The 20,443-nt window shown below is 39.1% G+C and overlaps 1 protein-coding gene across 1 annotated transcript; it reads right to left on the bottom strand.

The window, feature by feature from the left end:
• Positions 1-1,971: 1,971 nt before the first annotated feature.
• Positions 1,972-5,464, bottom strand: LOC131162293 (transport inhibitor response 1-like protein). The gene is made up of 3 exons (XM_058118605.1): positions 4,489-5,464; positions 3,558-4,062; positions 1,972-3,471 (listed from the first exon to the last, which is right to left on the bottom strand). Exons 1-3 carry the CDS (start codon positions 5,088-5,090, stop codon positions 2,716-2,718), a joined length of 1,863 nt encoding a protein of 620 aa, XP_057974588.1. The 5' UTR covers positions 5,091-5,464; the 3' UTR covers positions 1,972-2,715.
• Between the last annotated feature and the right edge of the window lie 14,979 nt (positions 5,465-20,443).

Genomic DNA, 20,443 nt, shown 5'->3' with positions numbered 1-20,443 from the left:
AGAGAGAGAGAGAGAGAGAGAAGAGGAAGAAGGTTGGCAAATAATGTTCCCTACCCTCCGTACCGCACACGTGGCCCACAAATTCAAATGATCCTGTGGTGGGCCAGACCCCGCCTCGGTTATCCACCAATCAAGCCCAATGCTATGCAGGGTCGTCAGTCTGCCTCTTCCAATGAACTTAGCCATGTGTTTTGCTACACTGCCTCTCTCATCTTTCGGATGACAAAATGAATTTGGATCGAGTACTTCGGGTGATCCATTTATCTTCTTTTTTTTTTATTTTTTTTTTACTTTTGAAACCTTTGGTCTTCAGGCTGTCCACTTTTAAAAAAGAGCTGTTTTTTTATTTTAAAAAATTAAGTGAATTTTGACGAAATATTAAAGAAAAAATTGAAATATATTTTTAAACATGTGCTGATTTATTAAATAGACCAATTTAAATTTATAAATTAATCACCCGGTCAACTTTCACCCCAAACCCATTTAACCTCCAACACGATTGTAACCTGTCCAAACCCGCCTCTTTTGCCCACCCTACATCTCCCCTTCTAAACAACTCTAGGCCGTCCATTCAAACTGCAACCTTCACTCCCCCTACTCCCCTCCCACTCGGTTCTCATTTTGATGGATTGAACTGTCCAGTGTAGGAGTGTGTAGAGGCCAAAGGCCCCACAACCATTGGACGTTCCAGATCGAACGATGCCCCCACCCCTCGCCCCCGCTTTCTGATCGTCCAGTCATTTCGTTCCCCCACTCCCCCTCCCTCTCCCCACTTTTTCTGCAGGGACAAGGATTCTTTGCTGTTGGGGGATAGCCAAGAAGATATAAAAGCAGAGGCTACAATTCTAGGGCAAATGGTCACCTCGCTTCACCAGTCCCATCTTCCACCACCCCCCCGGGGGGGCGGTCGCCCGGGGGACCCCAAAGGTTATGGGCCTTCTGAAAAGTTAACAAAGTACTTGAATATACTCTTTTGCCCTTTTCCCCTGGCCAAGTTATATGAGAGAAAGAAAGTATGAGATCCATTTACCACATCAACATTAAAAATACAAGTACATAAATACATGAAAAAAAAAACAAAAAACAAAAACCCACAACATAAGTTCCACAGAGGAATTGGGCCTGGTTGGAAGAAGGCATATGGGGCTCGGCCCACTTTGTTTCACCAACAAATGGTAAGTGTGCCCTAGGACCAGGAAAGAAAAGTCCGTACCTTGGCTTCCCTACCCTATGCTCAGTCACTTATTCAATTGTACAGTCAGATCCCACTTTCATTATACGAGTTCATCTGAGTGAGGGGGAAATGAGGCGGGTAGGGGGCCTTGGCTGCTTTATAACGCAAACCCAGGGGTGTGACAAATCATCCGGGAAGAGAGGGCCCCACCCCTACCAACAGGGGAGGGGTACACATACACCATAAGTGAGAGAAGGAACTGTAGCAGATAACATTTCGGGGTGGTTTTAGGAGAGACAAGCCCAAACCCTATCCAGGGGTCAAATGGATTTTCCAACCATAAATCATGACTTGCGTACAAACTTACAGTAACCCTTTGAAGATGGAAGGGGGGAGTGATTCCCTGCGCTGAGGTCCATCGTTGGTCATGGTCGGAGGGAAAATCAGGGTGCGGTGTGGGGAATGGGGAGCGGGGCCCTGCAAAGCGTACTTGGGCAACACTTGGCACGCATGATTAATTGGACGGGGCCTCGCTATCAATTGAAAATTACACATTCAGTAAAAAGGGCAAAACCGGTTCTCACTATATCTGGTCCACGCATATTTGGCATTTATTACCCCTCTCCCTTTCTGCCTTCCCCCCTCAACCGCAATCTCACTCTGCAAACAATAACATCGGCAACAATAATAATAAATTCAATAGTTCATCAGCTGGGAGATTCTACAACACTACTTCCTAATTCTCCGAACCCCAAAAATTTAAAAAAAAAAAAAAAAAACCCATCGAGAGCGAGAGATAAATATATCATTCTGGACATCAATTCTCATCATTCATCTACGTACAACTAAATTAAATTCCCCAAAAAAAAAAAAAAAAAAGCAGAAAAAAGAAAGAAAAAAAAAAAAAAAACCTAGCTAGGGTTTAAAATAAAAGGGCCCAATTCTTTGGAAGAGAAAGTCACTTGTTCATCCATTAGCTCCCCAGCGCCCATTCTTCTTCATTCCCCATCTCTATTTCTTCTTGGTAGGAAGACAAATTGAACAATTTGATCCGCAGTGCAGTCAGATAGAACAGCCATATATTTGATCTTTGAAGCATCTTAAAAACCCCAGCTCCCTTCCCTCCTCCTCACCATCTTGGCGGCCGTCATTTGTCCTTATGACCAAATGAATATGAAAGCCAAAAGAAAAAAACAATCAATTTAAAAAGCGTACCAATACAACAACATTGGATGGTGTGACACCCGGGGCACAGCTACCAGCTATCAGCGCGTTCCCCATTTAGGGCCCCCATTCTCCTACAAGCCACACCTCCAAGAACTCAATTGCAAAGAAGAAAATTTATTGCTTTACAGTGCTCCCTGCTGTTGCTGCTCGTTGAATGCCATTCCAGCAAGCCCACGCCAGGGGCAGACACAGCTGTAGCCTCTGCTTGACATGGAGTGCAGGAACCATGTGCCAAAAAAAATTGTACCTTCATTGCTCCGGAACCGCCACAAATAAAAACATCGGAATCTTCGTATATTTCCTGCAATACACACCTACAGGATTGTCACAAACTCAGGAGCATCTTTCCTAGGCCCCTCCAGTGACCGATACATGTATAATATATTGACAAAATCATCGATCTCCTCATTCCCAGTTTCAATCACTTCCACAACCAGGCGGGGCATTGCTCTAGCAATCTCCTCGCAACCTTGACGAGATAACCTGCAGGAGGACATCCACAGGAATCTCATGTTGTAGTAGTGGTGAATGCCACTAAGCAAGGCTGAATCCCCAAAGGGGCTGTCTCTAATCTCAAGCTTCTGCAGTTTGGGGCAGCCCTCAAGCACATATTTCAGCCCCATATCACTGTTTCCAGCAAAAGCTACTGACAAGGTCCGAACCAGCTTACCATACTTACCAATATAGCTGAAAGCTCTATCAGTTAGTAAACCAGATACAGCAAGCCGAGTGAGCTTCTTACAATTCATTACTATGGCTCCAAAGCCTTCATCCATGGGCTGCCCAGTCACGTGGTCAGGTCGATGACGCCCCATTATACAGAGACGGAACACCACAAGATCTGGACAATTCTTTGACATGGCTATAACAGCTGCATTTGTCATTTGCTGGCAGAAGTAGAGAATCGACTGTAGCTTCCTACAACCCTCAGAAATTGCTTGAAGACCCACTTCAGAAACAGGGCCTTCACCATCCTCCCGCGCATCAATGGGGAAGACCCTGAGCTCGCGGAGATCCTCGCAGGCAGCTGCTACAGCCTGAAGTCCTTCATCACAAACCGAATCAAGGACCTGCAGGAACAAACGCAAGATTCAAACCACAAATTTGATCATAACATTCACAATTACCAACCAATCTTATGGTGGCAAACACATACCCAGAAAACCTGGAGTTTATGGCAGTGGCGAATGACTGATTTGAGCTGTTCAGTAGTGATATTGGCATAACTAAAATTCAGAGAAGTGAGATTAGCAGAGACTGGATAGATTGCAGGTAAATAATCTGGAATAATTTCCCTGAAGCCAGAGAGACAAACTAAGGATCTACAAGCAGCAAAGGCAGAAGTATAATCTGGTTCCTGATCACTCTGAGCCACAGCGTCAGAGGGGCTAAAGGAGCCAGTTCCAAGATGCGTGAGCTGTGGTGCACGAATCATCAGCCGGTACAGCTGCCCAATGGAAACATGTCGATTCAACCTAAGCTTCTTTAAAGACGGAGATCTAGCCACGAGTCGCTCTAACGCTTCAAAATTTATAGGACATTCTACGCAGTCAAATATGAGTGATTCAAGACAAGTTCCACTCTCCGGGAAACACGATATCCAGTCCACTTCATCACCATCGTTAACCTCATCTTCAATCAGATCAAGAACTCGAAGTTGCCTGAGACACAATCATTCTTAATGAGGTCATCACAAAATGTTCCTCAATGCAAATTCATACCATTTTATATAGCACGGCCTGCTGATTTAACAACAGGCCCAAATGTACAGAATAAGTTCAAATTTGATTCCACAACGGACAAAAAAGCATCAAGAATCATAAGCTACACCAAAAGAACGACAGATCTAGGAGAGTCCACCCATAAACACAAATCGGATCAACCAAAGCCCTAGAAAGTATCAAAAAATTCTTCATCGCCTTTCATTAGCCCATAAAATCCAGAACTAGAAAGAGATCTAATTGGCCAATGGCCATTCTATATGAAACAGAAACCCTAATCTAGCCTTCTTGTTTGTTGTCAGTACCGCCAACGAAAAGAGAAAAAAAAAAAAAAAACTGGGGCGGGAGGGGAAAGCAGAAACGTACCTGCACTTGCTAGCGACAACAGCGAGTCCACTGGTTCCAAAACCATCACAGCAAACGAGCACGAGCTCTTTGAAGGAAGGAAATGACTGCGCCAGAAGCGCCAAATCTTCATCCGCCACGGACATGCGCTTCAGGTAAACCTTCTCCAGCCGCGGATACGCACCGGCCATGGCAGAGACCCAAGGGGCGAAGTGCGCACCCCAATCCGGAGGCATCAGATTGAAATCGGCGAACCTAGGCTTGCCCTTGAGCACCAACGACCGCACTCTTCCAAACCGCTCGATCGCGCGGCGAGGCGAAACTGCGTAGCAGTTGCCTATGAAGAGGTCGGATCGGGTGAGCGCCTCCGCACGGTACCACGATTTGCAGACGAGCGAGACGGCGTTGCGGTCTCGGCGAGAGGTCAGGAAGAGGAGCACGTTCTCCAGGACGTTCTCGAGGACTTGATCGGGGTACGGCGACAGAAACTCGCCGGCGCAGGGAACGCCGACGCAACTCCGCGATTTGTTAGACGTCTCGGTCTTGCCTCCGCCCTCTGCGGCGACGAGATCCGCTGGAGTTCTCTCGTCGTCTTCCGACATTTCAGTAGGGTTCTCTCTCATGCCACTCCCCTGGATCTGCTTTTAGCTCAGATCATAGCTCTTCGATGTGTGTGTGTGTGTGTGTGTGAGAGAGAGAGAGAGAGAGAGAGGCTTAGAGAGACAGAGGAGTAGGTGAATAGGGGAATGAATCAGACTTTGAAGAGAGAGAGAGAGAGAGAGAGAGAGAGAGAGATGAAGTAGAAAATTTTAGTTTAGTTTAATTGGCAGTGTCCACAGACCGCTCAGCTGTCCATGCCTCTGTGCATTGGGATTCTCCATGCCTTTCTCTCACTCTTCTCTTCTCACTCCTCTTCAACTGCACCATCCAGTGGCCCTCTACACTCCTCCATTATTTGAGTTTTTCTTTATGAACTTTGTCTTTTATTTTTAAGAAAGTTTTTGTTTTATTTTCAGTTTATTAATTATAAGCATTGAATATAAAAAGAAAATATATGCGTACAAGATTTGGGATTTCTAAAACAACCCCTCCCTCTATGCATATTTATGAATAGTTTCTCCATTGTAATTTGGACCCTTCTAAATAAGATTTTTATCTAAATAATTCTGTTTTTTGTATTTTGTTTGCTTTGAAGGAAAATAAATGAGCAAAAAACCATATATAGTTTTTCTCTAATTTTATGTTTAGCTTAAAAGTGATCAAAAAAATTAATTTTTTTTATGAATATTTTTTTAAAGCTTTCTTGAAAGTCTAGTTAACAATTTAATTTAATTAAATTTTATTTATATGAAATGCTAAAAATACACAATATTAAGCGAATATTTGACTGCATGGGTTTCAAGACTTAATTTCAACTTGCGTGAAATTTGAAGAAACTCCATATAATTTTACATTATATTTTCTGCAAATCAACATAATTTCAAATTAAAGGTCTAAATTTTATCCCAATTGCAGTGTTAAGTATTATTTAGTATCCTTCTTGTCCTTATTTTTCCTGGCACTACCTTCGTGTGTCATTTTCTTTTTCTTTTTTAGAAAGAACCGATGGCCACCCACATAGTAGCCTCATCCCAAATTTATTAATAAACATCATTTATGGCGAAAGAATACCATGATTACAAGAAAAACCTTTGGAAGAATACAAATAATCAATAAAGCCCTCCCAAAAACTAATCACAAACCAAACCAAAAATAAATAAAAAAACCAAATCTAAACAAGTCTAACCAAACGGCTCAAACTAAACCTACCTAAATTAAACCGCCAAACAAACTACACAACCTAACATTTAATGTTAGGGAAACCGAGACTATCAAGTCTCAATATACCTCTAAGCTTCCTCGGAAGCTCATCCCCTTCCTCAAAACTATATATTGGCCTAACATGTCTTACTAATCTTGTTTTGATGATAACAAATAAAAGATCACTTAACATGTTTTGTTGCAAGTGATGAAACTTCAGAAATCAAGTCATTAAGCTCAAGTTCAAAATACAGAAGCTGATTGCAAGATTACACGGAAAAGGAATATGAAAGCTTGAAGATCATGAGAGCATGAATACCAAAGAGGAATTGATGAAAGCTTAGAGATTTGAAGCTCAAAGAAAAAAATGACTCAACAAATAACAAGCATGAAGACTCCAAAGTTTAGAATGTGTTTTAATGTCTTAAGAGAGTCTATATGTAAGTACTTCATTCAAAAGATAATTTGATTGGATTTGATGTAAGAAACTGAACCGTGATATATGGGTTTAAATAATTAAGAGAGAGGTAAAATTGAAATTTGAGCAGGTTTCGTCGATGAAGCCAAATCTCGTTGACGAAGTTCAGAGGCTCATCGACGAGGAGAAGCCAAGAGATTTCGGGAAACCGGGAATCTCGGGCTCGTCAACGAGGTCACCGTTTCGTCGATGAGCTGTCTATATGACCTCATCGACGAGGACACTATTTTGTTGATGAGGGCGGCCGAGTCAAGGGCTATAGATATCAATTCCTATTACTTCTCAGCTAAGAAATCTAAATATCATTTCTCTATCTCTCTAGAAATTCTTCATACACTTCCTTTCTCTAGATTTCTTCGTTGTTTATTGTCTGATTCGACGATCCCAAGTTACCACGAGGATCAGTGAAGGATTCTCTACAAGTTCTGTGGATCGAAAACTCGTTTCGGAGATTTTTGGGTTTCGGCATAAAATCGAGGTAAGGCTCGGTTTTCATTTCCGTTCTAGTGGTTTTGTAGAGAACGGAGTCGTGAGTATATTCTGTACTGTTGGTTGTAGGTTTTGGAACTCAATTCGCTATTTAGGGGCCTTAGAGTTCAGGATTTGCCATTTGGGGGAAAGGTAAGGGGAATCTGTTTATGTCGATTATTTTCAAAATCGGACTCGGTAGAATTGTGGTTCATGGTCGTGTGTGTGTTTTGGCTACTTATTTGAAGAGATCTAACGGGAAAAACTATGGATTTTTCATGATTATAGTTTTGGGAAAAATGGGGCGACGGGTTGCATCCCTGGTTTTGTTGAAAACAGAATGTATATGTTGATTTATACTGTGTTATAGGGATGGTCGTGCATTGACTTGTTTAAACTATATGTATTTAGAAAACCATGATTTTAGATTACCGAATAGGTGTGGTTTGTTTGGTTATATGAGCATGCATGTTTATGTTGTATTTGGTTAAAATGCGAGTAGGAACGGGGTTCCGAATTTGTTCCAGGTACTGAGAGTGTCTAACTCTATATCCGAGGGCGTATGAAATTGCTGGCCATGTTTGGCAAGAGTGTCGACTCTATATCTGAGGGCGTGAGCCTTACCGTCTAATCACCGAAGGGTGTGGATCCACCAGTTTAGCACCGTTACGATGCCATGGGAGTCTAGGACTAGCTATGTGCCAGTGGCGCCGTGTTTCGCGGGTTGGCTACAGGCCAACGTCATATGTCGTGGGTTGGCTTTAGACCGAAGGGTGTGACGACATCGGGATTTGCTTGATCATGTGTGTGCGCGTGTATGCACTATTGTGAAATTAATACTGGAACTGCATTTAACTGTATATGTGTTGCATCATAATAACATTAAAATGTCACACACCGATATAACCTGCATTCTTCCTCACTGAGAGGTGTCTCACCCTTACTATACATACATATTTTTCAGGTCCTTCGAGTAATCGGGACTAGTGTCCTTGTGTCAGGAGCATAGTGGTCGGTGTACTGCGGGTAGTGCTTGGGTAAGTGCTAGGACTTGTGTTTTGTGGGTTGCCGTTTTGAGATATGTTGGGAACCCGGTTGTACGTTGTTTGATAGAGCCTTGTTTCTACTCTTGTATAGACTCTGGTATGGTACCATGCTTGTGTAGAAAGACCTTATTACCGTTATGTATCTTTGGATGTGTATAGGGTGCCTGGTAACCCCACGGGGTCAGACCTTTATTCATTGTACTGTATCTTGGATGATTTGTATGATACAGGGACAAGTTAGGTTACTAAATCACCCCTGGATCCCATTTTCGGGTTGAGGGTGTGACATTTGAAGCTCATTAGGAATCTAAGTGGCTTAGAGACCATGTTTTGAAAAACCCTAAAAAATACTTTTCAAAAGTCTTAAATTATTTTGGGGAAATCAAAAAAGCAAAAAGAATTTGGAAACAAAATTGAAAAATCAGTTTTTGGTCTTTCCAGGCAACTAACAAGGTTTTCCTAATCAACTGACAAATATTTGAATTGATTTTGAAACAACTTGAGAAGACCCAGTCAACTAACTCATGTCTTCCTAGTCGACTGACAAATATTTGAATTGATTTTGAAACAACCCGAGAGGACCCAATCAACTGACTCGTGTCTTCCCAGGCGACTGACTCATATTTTCCAATCGTCTGACTCTTCGAGATTTTAAATTTTAAACATAATGGGTACTTTCCAAATTTGATTTTTTAAATTCTAACCGTTATGAAAACTTGGGAAACACTCCAAGTCACTTGGGGAACACAAAATACTCTTGATTAATCATCTATAAATACCTCCCTAAGACTTAGGATTCAAACACACAAGGCAATTACAACAATCAAGCTTTCTTGCTCTCAAAACTCTCAATACTCTCAAAAGCTCTCTTGTGCAATTACTTTCTGAAATTCTCTATTGAGGTTTGCTAGGAATCTCTTACACAATTTTGAGCCTATACTAAATTCTTTCAATCAAGAAAGAAAGCTCTCGGTGATATACTTCTAAAGGCTTCAAGCTCTTTCAATTATTATTTTGAATTCAAGTATATTTCAGTGCTTAATTGTTGTACTAATCTGCTCTTGTTGAGAGTATCTTTGTACACCAAAACTTGTTCTTGTTTTGTATACGATTCGGGTTCTTGAATCGTTGTTGGACCAAGCGTACGGTATCGTTTGGAGAGGCGCACTCTAGCCTATTGAAGGAGAGAGATTGTAACATTGCTCCTACCTGTAAAGGAGTGGTTATAGTGGAATCCTTAGGTGGTTTAGCCTAAGGCAAGGACGTAGGCGGGTATAGCCGAATCTCGTAAAAACTCTCGTCACACTCTCTTCCCTACTGTAGTAACCCGAAAAAAATAAAAATAAAATAATAAATGAATAAATATAATAATAAATATCTTGGAGGAGATATTTTTAGATATTTATATATATAAATATCTTAGATGAGATATTTTTAGATATTTATATATAAATATCTTGGAGGAGATATTTTAAGTTACTTAAAGGCTAAGTTATGTTTTTATTTTATAACTCTCATTTCCTCTCTCTCTCTCTCTCTCTCTCTCTCTAAGTCCCCCGGATCACTCACGAGTGCTCCTTGATTCTCTCTCCCTCCTTTCGACTCGTGGGATCTCGTTTTCAAGTCCTGCTCCAAAAGTTAAGGTTTCATTTTTTGGGAGTTCTGGGTCATTTTTCAGGAATCAAGTAAAGAGATTATATTATGTAAGTTAATTTTTCAAGTTTTAACTGATTGAAATACTGGATATGTTTATACATATATATATATATATATATAGTTACGGCTTTTCCTAGGTTTTCGAGCCTAGGGTTCAGTTAAAAGCCTTTATTTTCGAAACCAACTAATTAAATTCAAATATGATATTTTTGGATTAAAGTATTGAACTTTCTAAATGTTTTCACCAATTGAAAATTTGGGGTTTCAAACCGTAGACGTGTTTTAATACAAACCAAAGGCAATAGGGTTGATTATCTTTGTTTTTCTTACTTAACTACGTATCTATATTTTAGTAAAATAACAACTTGGAGATACTCATACCCCTATTTTCAGCACATTGTCTATTTTATCAAACAATTATTTTGTTTATGATTTACCAAGTGAAAAATCATGTGGCATAAGTATAGTTTTATTTGGCATGAATGAACAGGTTTTGTGTAATATTGAATTGTAACGGCTATGGGTCGAGATTAGATATGACGGCCAGGGGTTGGGTTATGATTGATGGGCAAGGGCCGATGTTAGTAAATAGTATATGATAAATATTCCACAGAATTACGAACAGTTTATGTTTTATACAGTTTTATGAAAATAAATTATGATTTCAGTTTTACGATGTAAATTGCCATATATGATTTTAGAGCCCTGTGAATATGATGTTACGTTATGAGCATGGTACTGTAGCTATATGTTGGGAGATAGTGCAACCACACATCTTAGAGAGAGTGTTGGTATTGGATAGTCAATTGGAGTCCTAGGTAGTGCCCCGCGATGCAGAATTTTAGGGCCCGATCCAATGCAGAATTCTGGGTGACCCTCCCAATGCAGAATTTTGGGTATGGGGTAGGCACAATCGTACTTCCTATTTAGTTTGACTTAGTTATAGTCTGCCGGCTATATGCTAGGTCCAACCTACGGGCTGCACAACCCATCATGGGGGGAAACACGTCGAAGTAGTATGTGAACGCGTGACGATGCTAATTCAGTAGTTCAAGTTGTATCTTCTAGGCATATACGAGCATATTTACTATAGAATGGGTTATATTGAGCCAACAATATTTTATTATGAAATTATGGGTTTGCTGACAGATATATTGCAGTACTGTTTTTAGAATGTCAGTTAAATGTATTTAAATGTTAACAGTAATATGTGTAAAAACTCATGCTAGCCTTGCACTAATAATAATATAATCCGTCAAATTGAGAGGTGTCTCACCATATTATACAAATCATGTTTCAGGTCCTTCGAGGGATCGAGTCTAGCGTACTTTTGGGCTAGTGTTAGACAATAGATAGATATTGTTAAAGCTAGTGAGACATAGACAATATTTTGTTATTTTGGGGACTGTAATAACAGAATATGGAATTAGTTATGTATGCATGTGGGAAATAGTTAGAACTCTGGTAAGTGTTGGATGTATTAGTATGTAATTTTCGTTGTGTATGTATATGATGATCAGTATGGAACACTTGTTTCCCCTTATTTGGGTGGGTTGTATATGTATGGTATCAAAGAAATGTGTATGTTATGTTTTAGTAGCACTTCGGACCTGAGTAGAGGGTCGAGGCATTACAGGTGGTATCAGAGTTAACCAGGTTTTTAGGTCTCGTAGACTTGGTTAGATGAGGTTAGGAGGTCATACCAAAGTATAGGAAGATAGGAACGGGTAGAATAAGAATGTTGAGTTTTGCTTCATAAGCTTGGAGGTCAAAATTCCTTGATGGACTTTTATGTTTTTTTGGATTATTCGACGGGTTTAGAAAACCATGACAATCCATTGGCGGTTTTATTTCCAAGTGGAGGGGCAGGAACTTGAAAACTAGAATGGGAATAGGAAATTGGTAGAGTACGACGTAATATAGGGGAGACGATGTAGGTCGGTAGTGGAATTTATTTAAGTGAGTGTGTTGTATTATTTGATTCAAGAGTGACACATTCGTTCATTTCCCGGGGGTTTGTCAAATTATGTGGGCTAGAGGCACAGTTATTAGGTGCCAAGTTAGCAGTGGCTCCACCGTCAAGGTCAGTAGTAGTTTGTAGTAGGGTGATTAGAGATTTTTCAGTGGAGATTCAAGGGAGAGTGCTTCCGGTTAGTTTAATTATTTTTTATATGCACGGCCGATATCATTCTGGGGATGGACTGGCTAGCGGCTAGTTATGCAAGTATTGATTGTCATAGAAATGAGGTAGTATTCAAACCTACCGGGGAGTAGGAATTCAAGTTTGTAGGATCGTGTGTGCGCTTTACACCATGGATCCTTTCAGCCATTTAGGCGAGGAGGTTACTTATGGAGGGATGCGAGGGGTACCTTGCATTTGTGAAGGAAGCACCGAGGGAAGAGCTAAAATTGGAGGATATTCTCGTTGTAAGAGAGTTCTCAGATGTGTTCCCAGAGGACTTATTGGGATTGCCTCCTGATCGTGACGTGGAGTTAGCTATTGAGTTGACTTCAGGGACGACACCGATTTCGAAAGCTCCATACCATATGCCCTAGAAGAATTGAAAGAGTTAAAGGAGCAGTTACAGGAGTTACTTGACAAGGGTTTCATCTAGCCGAGTGTATCATCTTGGGGAACACCGGTGCTATTCGTGAAGAAAGAGGATGGGTTGATGAGGATGTGCATCAACTATAGGGAGACTAATAAAGTAACAATGAAGAATAAATACCCGTTACCCTGAATTGATGATCTGTTTGACTAGTTACATGGCACACAAGTCTTCTCCAAGATCAATCTGCGATCCAGGTATCATCAGATGAAGGTGAAATCAAAAGATGTATCAAAGACTGCATTCCGTACTAGGTATGACCATTACAAATTTCTGGTTATGCCTTTTAGATTGACCAATGCTCCCGCAACATTTATGGACTTGATGAACAGGGTGTTCCACGAGTATCTAGATTAATTTGTGGTGGTATTCATCGATGACATCCTGGTTTATTCGAGGAGTCCTGAGGAGCATGCGACTTATTTGAGGTTGGTACTTTAGGTACTTAGGGAGAAGAAGCTATTTGTGAAGTTTAAGAAATGCAAATTCTAGTTAGAGCAGGTGGCATTTCTAGGGCATGTAATGTCCAAGAAAGGTGTATCAATGGATCCAAGTAAGATAAAAGCGATTGTTGATTAGACTAGACCGAAGAACGTGCATGAGGTTAGATGTTTCTTGGGTCTTGCAGGATATTATTGTCAGTTTGTAGTAGGTTTTTCTTGACTATCATATCTGCTGACACAACTCACGAGGAAGAACATGAAGTTCGAGTGGACTGGTGATTGCAAGTAGAGTTTTTAGGAACTGAAGTAGTGGCTAGTTACTGCTTCTATAGTGACCATTCCATTAGGAGATGGTGGATTCGTGATTTACAGTGACACCTCTAAGAAGGGACTCGGGTGTGTCTTAATGCAGCAAGGAAAGGTGATTGCATATGCTTCTCGTCAACTCAAGGAGTATGAGAAGGACTACCCGACACATGACATGGAATTAGCAACGGTAGTGTATGCATTAAAGATCTGGATACATTACCAGTACGGTGAAAGGTGTGAGATTTTTACGGATAATAAAAGTCTTAAATACTTTTTCACCCAGAAGGAGTTAAATATGAGGCTGTGGAGATGGCTTGAGCTGATAAAGGACTATGATTGAACCATTAGTTACCACCCAAGAAAAGCTAATGTGGTAGCTGATGCTTTGAGTCGGAAGTCAGTAGATGTGTTGGTCTTAACAGTGGGAGTTCAATATCATATCAGTATGGACTTACAAAAGTTGGGTGTGGAGATGGTGGAAGGAAATCACCAGGCATTCATTGCTAGCCTGGTTGTGCAACCGACCTTACGGGAAAGGATCAGAACAGGTTAGATGTAATGTCCCGACCCTCTACATGGGCCCGGAGTGCTACTAATCCATTCATTTACCTGATAATCTACATTCTAATATCATGTACGTAGTGGAAAACATAATTATAATCTTCCAACAAATATAATACCAGAGTTTTCTTAATCTATCTACACACCATAATAAACCATGCATCCACCTGTATTCTCATATATACACATATCTCCCAAAAATATTCAGTATTCACAATACCAACATGTTTCACAACCATTCATCTATCTGAAGACTTCAATACATAAAACATAAAATATAATCTCAAAATTATTATCAAAATATACCCTTTTCTCTTTTTATTTCCCAAAAATGCTATAAAACCTCGAGCTCTCTAAGCTCGATTTTGAGGAAATCCTGAAAAAGATAAATTCATATTCGGGTGAGACACATCTTAGTAAGGGAAGAAACAATATATTAAAACAGTGTGTGGCGAACATGAGGTAAATAAATATCATTTTAATAACATTTGCAAATCATTAACTTAATACTGAATTCATTCTCTGAACCTACCAATCACATGCAAAGGTTTAAACCCACAAGATTAACTAAGGATAGGAGTGATTACCCGTCCATACAAGTAGCACCCTTCTGCTATGATACTTAGGCAACCCGAAGATCACAACTGAAGCATACCAGGGCACTCACCTTACTCAATAAGCTCTCAAGTGTTAAATTGATCTCGTACTCACATCGTTTAGCAATAGCTTACCAGCAAGGCCCTAAGGATAGGGAAATCTACCCTCCCATACAAGTAAGTTCCCTCTACCCTAGTACGTTATGCAGCTATTGTCACATCTGAAGTTACTAGCGCACTCGCCTTACTTAGCAAGCCCTCAGGTGAAGAGTGCGCCCCGCCCAATCACAACATGTTCTACATACATAAGTACTTCTAATATCATAACACATTATTCTTTTTGTCATTATTCAAACATACATATCTGTTCATGTTCATAACTTCAATATTGCATTGCATTTCACTTTACGTAATCATCAACATTACATCGTTCACATTTGTCATTTCATTCCTTATCATTTTATTGTCATTATATTGCATTTTCATTTCTTTCCTTTGTACTACAGCTGGTCTTTAGCCATTATCAGTTAGTCTACAACTCCTTTCAGCTGTCATTAGTTAGTTTACACAAAAGTGTGCTAAAATCTGCTAACATGACTGTCTTTCAGCTGTCTTACATTTATATGGTTGCATTTAGTATACACAAGCAACATAGTCCATAACATATTTTATTCTCAATACTTTACTTACTTAGCTTGCATCTCATACATTTAACATATATTTGCATAGAATCTCATGCCACACAATTTAACAGTCAAATTCATACATATTCCTGTAAAATATATCAACCCACATTTAACATTTATATGCTGAAAATACATTTCATTTCTTACATAATTCCTCAGAAATCACTTTTCACTTTCATCAGTTCATTTCCACATATACATAGCTAAATAAGTGGTCCTAGGCTTAGAAATCATAGTTTTACATGGTTGGCATTTTATAATTCACACCAAAACATACATATATTGTAACATAATTTATTACCTTTAATTTCATAAAATCTGTTTTAATATATAATTTTCCCTTACATGTTTTCTTGAACTACGCTAACAGGGATCCTGAAAAATACGTGTGGCACTCACCCGAGCCCTGAATCAAAAATTCTAATTCCATTAAATTAACTCTAAATAAAATATTATTTTAATATTTCCTAGACCCTTAAATACCAAATAAACAGCTATACCCTCAAATATAACAAATTTACCAAATTTCTCAAATCTCACTCTCGCTTTGGAGTGGGGCTTAAAAAACCCCAATTGGAAATGTACTCATATCAAAATGATGACGATCACGACTAGTACCCTGTGGTGGTGCCTGATCGTCGATTTAACATCATATTTAACGAGAAATTGAGAAATTAGGAAAAAGTCGCTTTACCCCAAGAATGGTGCCTATGCTCCTATGACAATTCCACTATAGTAGAAATGTCGATGGCGGAGTTAGGAATCCAACGGCACCTTCCGTTTCTCAATCGGTCGAATATCCGTTGAGAAATGAGGGGAGAGTGAGAGGAGACGGAGAGGCGAGTGAGACTGTCTGAGAGAAAGCGCAGGAGCTCTCTCTCTCTCTCTCTCTCTCTCTCTCTCTGCGATTAAGCTTCCTTATCCTTTTTTTTTTTCTTTCTTTTTTTTTTTACTTACTTTAACTTAACTTATATTATATACTTATATATATCTTAATGAGAGGAGAGGGAGAGGAGACGGATAGGCGAGCGTGACTGTATGAGAGAGAGCACATGAGCTCTCTCTCTCTCTCTCTCTCTATGATTAAGCTTCCTTATCCTTTTTTTTTTCTTTTACTTTAACTTAACTTATACTATATACTTATATATATATATATATATATATATATATATATATAATCACCATTTTACTTAACTTAATTAATTCAAGTTAATAATCTTTAACTAATTAATTACTAATAAATAATTTTAATTTAATTTAATTTTTTTTACTATTCCCTTTATTTGTTTATTTAATACATTAATTTATTAAATAATTTTAATTAATTAATAATTTTTTTTTATTTAATAATTATTTTTTCCCGGGTTATTACATCAGACGAAAGATACAAAGTTGGTAGAAATTATAAAGGGAGTGTAGAATGGATTGAAACCATATTTCAATATCTTAGATGACGGGGTGTTAAGATTTCACACTAGGATATGCATACCGAATGATGCTAAAGATTTAATGGATCATTCTAGAGGAGGCACATCGCTCGCTCTATACAGTGCATCCAAGGAGTACGAAGATGTACAGGGATTTGCGGGAATCTTTCTGGTGATGTAATATGAAAAGAGAGATCGTCCGTTTTGTTGAGTAGTTCCTAACATGCTAGCAGGTAAAGGCCGAGCATCAGAGGTCATTGGGACCGTTGCAACCACTTCGCATTCCTAAATGGAAATGGGAGCACATTTCCATGGATTTTGTCACGAGGTTGCCATCAGCACTTCACGGGCAGAATGCTATTTATGTAGTTGTTGACAAACTGAAAAAGACTGCTCATTTCATTCCGGTTAAAGTCGATTATTCTATGAATAAGCTGGTAGATCTTTACATTCAGGAGATAGTCAGATTGAATGGGGTGCCAGTGTCTATAATTTTGGATAGGGATCGCAATTTGCTTCCCGATTTTGGAAGAGTCTATAGGAAGCGTTGGGATCTCAAATCATGTTCAGTACTGCTTTTCACCCAAAGACCGATGGTCAGTCAGAAATGACCATCTAGATTCTAGAGGATATGTTGCGTACGTGTGTACTGAACTTCAAGGGTAGTTGGATTAAATATCTGTATTTGATTGAGTTCGCATATAATAACAGTTATTAGACTAGTATCGAGATAGCATTATATGAGGCACTATATGGTCAGAGATGCCGATCTCCATTGTATTGGGATGAGGTTGATGAGTGGTAGATGTTGGGGCCAGAGCTTGTTTAGCAGACCTCTGAGAAGGTCAAGCTCACCAGGGAACAGATTAAAGTAGCACAGAGTCGGTAGAGGAGCTACGCAGATATAGTCCGACAGGACCTGAAGTTTGATATAGGTGATGCTATATTTTTTAGGATTGCTCCAATGAAAGGGGTGATGCGGTTTGGTAAGAAGGGCAAGTTGAGCCCTAGATACGTTGGGCCATTCGAGATCTTGGAAAGAGTTGGTCTGGTGGGGCATAGGATCGCATTGCCCCCAGTACTATCTAGGATTCACGACATGTTTCACATGTCCATGTCGAGGAAATATGTTTCAGATCCTTTGCATGTGATCAGTTACGAGTCTTTAAAGCTTAGGGACACTTTAGCATATGATGAAATACCAGTTCAGATTCTAGACCGTAAGGAACATGAGTTACGTACTAAGAGGATTCTGCTTGTGAAGGTACTTTGGCATAATCATGCAGTTGAGGAAGTTTCATGGGAATTAGAGACAAAAATACGCCAGAAGTATCCATGGTTATTTAGAGAGACACAGGTAAGTATGACACCTTAGGTAAGTTTGGTTTTGCATAGAGGTTGTTTAGAGTAGGTTTGTTTAAATTATGGGTGTGTTTACGGTTTTGGTATATGGATGGTCTTAGGGAAAGTTTGTATGACTATTGTAATCTCCTGAGACATGGTATGTAACAACGGTATTCCTCTCCCATAAGTGAGGATTGGTAATAAACTTGGGACGGGGCTACTATGTGGGTGGCCACCGGCTCTTCCTAAAGTCGGATCAGCAGATCAGTAGTAATCCAATGGATGTGATGGGAGTCAATTAGCAAATTTAGAGGATGAAATTTTTATAAGGAGGGGAGAATGTAGTAACCCAGACAAAAAAATAATGATAATAATAATAATAAATAATTAAATAAATATATTAATAAATATCTTGGAGGAGATATTTTTATATATTTACATATAAATATCTTGAAGGAGATATTTTAAGTTACTTAAGGGTTAAGTTATGTTTTTATTTTATAACTCTCATTCCCTTTCTCTCTCTCTCTCTCTCTCTCTCTCTCTCTCTCTCTCTCTCTCTCTCTCTCTCTCTCTCTCTCTCTCTCACATTTCTCACACTCTCTCTAAGTCCCCCAAATCACTCACAAGTGCTCCTCGATTCTCTCTCCCTCCTTCCGGCTCGTGGGATCTCGTTTTCAAGCCCCGCTCCAAAAGTCAGGGTTTCATTTTTTGAGAGTTTCGGGTCGTTTTTCGGGAATTAGGTGAGAGGATTATATTATGTCAGTTACTTTTGCAAGTTTTAACCGATTGAAATATTGGATATGTTTATATATATATATATATATATATAGTTACGACTTTTCATAGGTTTTTGAGCCTAGGGTTCGATTAAAAGACTTTATTTTCGAAACCAACTGATTAAATTTGAATATGATATTTTTGGATTAAAGTATAGGACTTTCTAAACATTTTCACTGATTGAAAATTTGGGGTTTCAAATTATAGGCGTGTTTTAATATGAACCAAAGGCGGTAGGGTTGATTATCTTTGTTTTTCCCGTACTTAACTACGTATCTATATTTTAGTAAAATAACAACTTGGAGATACTCATACCCCTATTTTCAGCACAGTGTCTATTTTCTCAAGTAGTTATTTTGTTTATGATTTACCAAGTGAAAAATTGTGTGGCATGAGTATAGTTTTAATTGGCATAAATGAATAGGTTTTGTGTAATACTAAATTGAAACGGCTATGAGCCAAGATTAGATATGATGGTCGGGAGCCGATGTTAGTAAATAGTATATGACAGATATTCCACAAAATTATGAATAGTTTATGTTTTATACAATTTTATGAAAATGAATTATGATTTTAGTTTTATGATGTAAATTATCATATATGATTTTAAAGCTATGTGAATATGATGTTATGATATGAGTACGGTACCGTAGCTATATGTTGGGAGATAGTGCAAACCACATGTCTTAGAGAGAATGTTGGTATTGGTTAGTCAATTGGAGTCCTGGGTAGTACTCCCCGATGTAGAATTTCGGGGCCCCATTCGATGCAAGATTTCGGGTGACCCTACTGATGCAAAATTCCGGGTATAGGGTAGGCATAATCGTACTTACTACTTAGTTTGACTTAGTTATAGTCGGCCAGCTATATGTTAGGTCCAGCCTACGGGCCACACAACCTGTCATGGGGGGAAGCATGTCGTAGTAGTATGTGAATGCGTGACGACGCTAATTCAGCAGTCTATGTTGTATCTTCTAAGCATATATGGGCATATTTACTATAAAATGGGCTATATTGAGTCAGCAATATTTTATTATGAAATTATGGGTTTGCCGACAGATATATTGTAGTGCTGTTTTTAGAATGCCAGTTAAATGTATTTAAATGTTAACAGTAATATGTGTACGTGACAACTCATGCTAGCCACACACTAATAATAATATAATCCGTCAAACTGAGAGGTGTCTCATCCTATTATACAAATCATGTTTCAAGTTCTTCGAGGGATCAAGTCTAGCATACCGTCGGGCTGGTGTTAGATAGTCGATAGATATTGTTAAAGTTGGTGAGACATAGACATTAGTTTTGTTATTTTTGGGATTGTAATAACAGGATATGGAATTAGTTATGTATGTATGTGGGAAGTATGTAATTTTCGTTGTGTATGTATATGATAATCAGTATGGAACACTCATTTCCCCTTATTTGGGCGAGTAGTATATGTATGGTATCAGAGTAATGTGTATGTTATGTTTTAGTAGCACTCCAGGCCCGAGTAGAGGGTCGGGGCGTTACACCTACTCTCATTTAATTTCCCATTTATATTAACTGCATGGTTGGATTTTAATTTTTTGATCATATACACTATGTGGATTGGAAATTAAATAAATCGAGGTTTAATTTGATTTTGGGATTGCAAAAACCTTAAAGGGAGTACGTTGATTGGTTAACACCCAAGACTAATTAACTGAAAGTTTATTTAAAGTCCAAGTTTTTGGAATATTGTAGAAAGTTTGAATTGTGTTTCATATTGAGAAAAAGGTACACAAATAC

The sequence above is a fragment of the Malania oleifera genome, chromosome 8 (genome assembly GCF_029873635.1).
Source record: "Malania oleifera isolate guangnan ecotype guangnan chromosome 8, ASM2987363v1, whole genome shotgun sequence".
NCBI lineage: Eukaryota > Viridiplantae > Streptophyta > Magnoliopsida > Santalales > Ximeniaceae > Malania > Malania oleifera.
Note: the sequence above shows the minus strand (reverse complement) of the source record. Positions and strands in the feature narration are given on the sequence as shown.

Bases quoted from the DNA above. Each gene is read 5' to 3' on its own strand.
- LOC131162293 (XM_058118605.1), bottom strand. From the start codon at position 5,090: ATGAGAGAGAACCCTACTGAAATGTCGGAAGACGACGAGAGAACTCCA. The intron at 4,063-4,488 runs GTACGTTTCTGC...ATTGTGTCTCAG, and splicing joins GTTGTCGCTAGCAAGTGCAG to GCAACTTCGAGTTCTTGATC. The intron at 3,472-3,557 runs GTATGTGTTTGC...TTGTTCCTGCAG, and splicing joins ATAAACTCCAGGTTTTCTGG to GTCCTTGATTCGGTTTGTGA.